Source organism: Malurus melanocephalus, unplaced genomic scaffold, assembly GCF_030028575.1.
Source record: "Malurus melanocephalus ecotype Western Australia unplaced genomic scaffold, MMel_1.1 scaffold_906, whole genome shotgun sequence".
NCBI classification, from domain to species: Eukaryota; Metazoa; Chordata; class Aves; order Passeriformes; family Maluridae; genus Malurus; species Malurus melanocephalus.
Genome location: NW_026624138.1, coordinates 92,733 through 94,936, shown reverse-complemented (window position 1 = coordinate 94,936; position 2,204 = coordinate 92,733). Strand labels below are relative to the sequence as shown.

The 2,204-nt window shown below is 48.6% G+C and overlaps 1 protein-coding gene across 1 annotated transcript in view; it reads left to right on the top strand.

Annotated features, from left to right (window-relative positions):
- Positions 1 to 2,204, top strand: part of INSR (insulin receptor) — a 49,335-nt gene that overhangs the window by 28,175 nt on the left and 18,956 nt on the right. Inside the window, exons 3-4 of the mRNA XM_057386075.1 lie at positions 417 to 561; positions 792 to 1,006. Coding sequence (XP_057242058.1) covers positions 417 to 561; positions 792 to 1,006 — 360 coding nt within the window. The remainder of the gene's footprint in view (positions 1 to 416; positions 562 to 791; positions 1,007 to 2,204) is intronic.

The following is a 2,204-nucleotide window of genomic DNA, read 5'->3' as shown; positions in this document are numbered from 1 at the left end:
CACTGACCACCCTGAACCCCAGAGAAAGTGGCACTGGGGATGGGACACTGCCCTCACTGACCCTGAACCCCAGAGAAAGTGGCACTGGGGATGGGGCCCTGCCCTCACTGACCACCCTGAACCCCAGAGAAAGTGGCACTCACTGGGGATGGGGCAGTGCCCTCACTGACCCTGAAACCCAGAGAAAGTGGCACTGGGGATGGGGCACTGCCCTCACTGACCACCCTGACCCCCAGAGAAAAAAGCACAAAACAAAACCTTGCATTTGTTTTTTTTTTTTGTTAATTAGTTTTTGCAAGTTTTCACGAATTATCATACAGCGTTTATTTAATAATAATTGTTTCATATTGAATATTTGGGTGTTTGTTTCTCTGTGTGATACCAACAATCTCTTCCCAATGTTTTCCTCTCCCTAGATAACATAGCAGCTGAGCTGGAAGCAAACCTTGGCTTGATAGAAGAAATCTCAGGTTACCTAAAAATCCGCCGCTCTTATGCCTTGGTTTCTCTTTCTTTTTTTCGGAAACTCCACCTGATTAGAGGAGAGACACTYGAAGCTGGGTGAGTTCTCTCAGAAGATGCTTTATTTGGAGCTTTGAAGTACAAGGAGTGCCAGTTCTGTGGGGTGATTTGTATCAGGAAACAATTCCTGAGTTATTTTTAAATGTTTTTCCTACCCGTGGCTTGTGCCCTACAACAAAAACAATTTACATTCATTTTTCTTTGGTGTCTGGGGTAGTGCAAAATGAGTTTTCCCCTCCCAAACCATGTTTTCATTCTTCTGCTTTCAGGAATTACTCATTTTATGCCTTGGACAACCAGAACCTTCGCCAGCTCTGGGACTGGAGCAAACACAACCTGACCATTGCACGAGGCAAACTCTTCTTCCATTACAACCCCAAGCTGTGCTTGTCAGAAATCCACAAGATGGAAGAGATTTCGGGCACCAAGGGGAGACAGGAGAGGAACGACATCGCCCTGAAGACCAACGGGGACCAAGCCTCGTGTAAGAACCTCAGAACTCAGCCTTGCTTCATCTCCTCACACTCCTCTTTCTCCCATGATGTTTTTCCATGGCCTGTCCTTGTTCTTGTTGTCATTTTCAGATTTGGTGGAACACCAGATTTGYCCCCTGTGCCCTCTGTCACTGTGCCACCAGTAAAACTCCCCACAGCATCTCCCACTCCCTGCCTTGCCTTGATCCCACAAAACCCTGGGAGATTTTGGGGCTGGGAGTGTATTCTTTGTATCTTTTTGAAGAGTTAAGCATGAGGTAACCTCGTGCTCTGCTCAGCCCGCAGGGATTCACCTCACAAGGGACAGCAGTAGGTGGACAAGGGCTTCTCCTGATACCTCAGGATTTTCAGTTTCTATATTTCCATGTATCTGTATTTTTGTACTTCTCCAGTGYACAGCRCTAAAGMTCCTGTTCTCACATCTTTAGACAAAACAATTCCTCTCTGAGCCTGAATCCAAGGACAMTTYRCTGCCTSAGAGCCYCAAAATATGGAAAYAACAGAGAATTGGGGGGAGCARTTTGGGGTGGGTGACATCATCASCTGAAGGTGTCAKTGGGGAATTGGGGCCCGATGTGTTCATGAGACAGAACTGATAAAAGGGGAAGATCTCRTGACTCGGGGTCCATTTTGGGTGCAGCCCCAGGAGGAGGCTTTGTCTGCCCTCAATGCACCAGCAGGYCTGGATTAAATTTATCCGCTTTATTCTCTTCACTTTTCTGGCCTCTGTTCCAGGTGAGCCTTGTTTTAGGCATCACTCCCAACCCAAAATACTCTGTGAAGCACAGATTGCATGGGGACAGGGGCAGTTATCCATCCATGCAGCTGTGCTGTGATCCTGGGACATCCTTAGGCAGGAACTGCCACCAAAAAGCCCAGCTTTAACTAAACTGGGATTTCAGACCTTGGCTCCCAGCCTTCAGGGCAGCTGGGGTCACCCTGTGGCTAAAAGAGCCCCAAAGGTCCCTTYCCACCCAAACCACGCCGTGGTTCTGCCATCCCCCAGTCCTGCCCTCGGTGCCCTGGTGCAGTCAGTGGTGAACAGAACTAAAAAGTGAAAATCTTTCAGCTGACTCCATTTCCTGGTCTGGTTTCCCACACATCAACACTGCAGCCTGGCCAGCCCGTGGGGAGAAGGGGATGGGATGGCTGTGAGCTAAAAGCTGGCAGCAGCAGTGACAAACACAC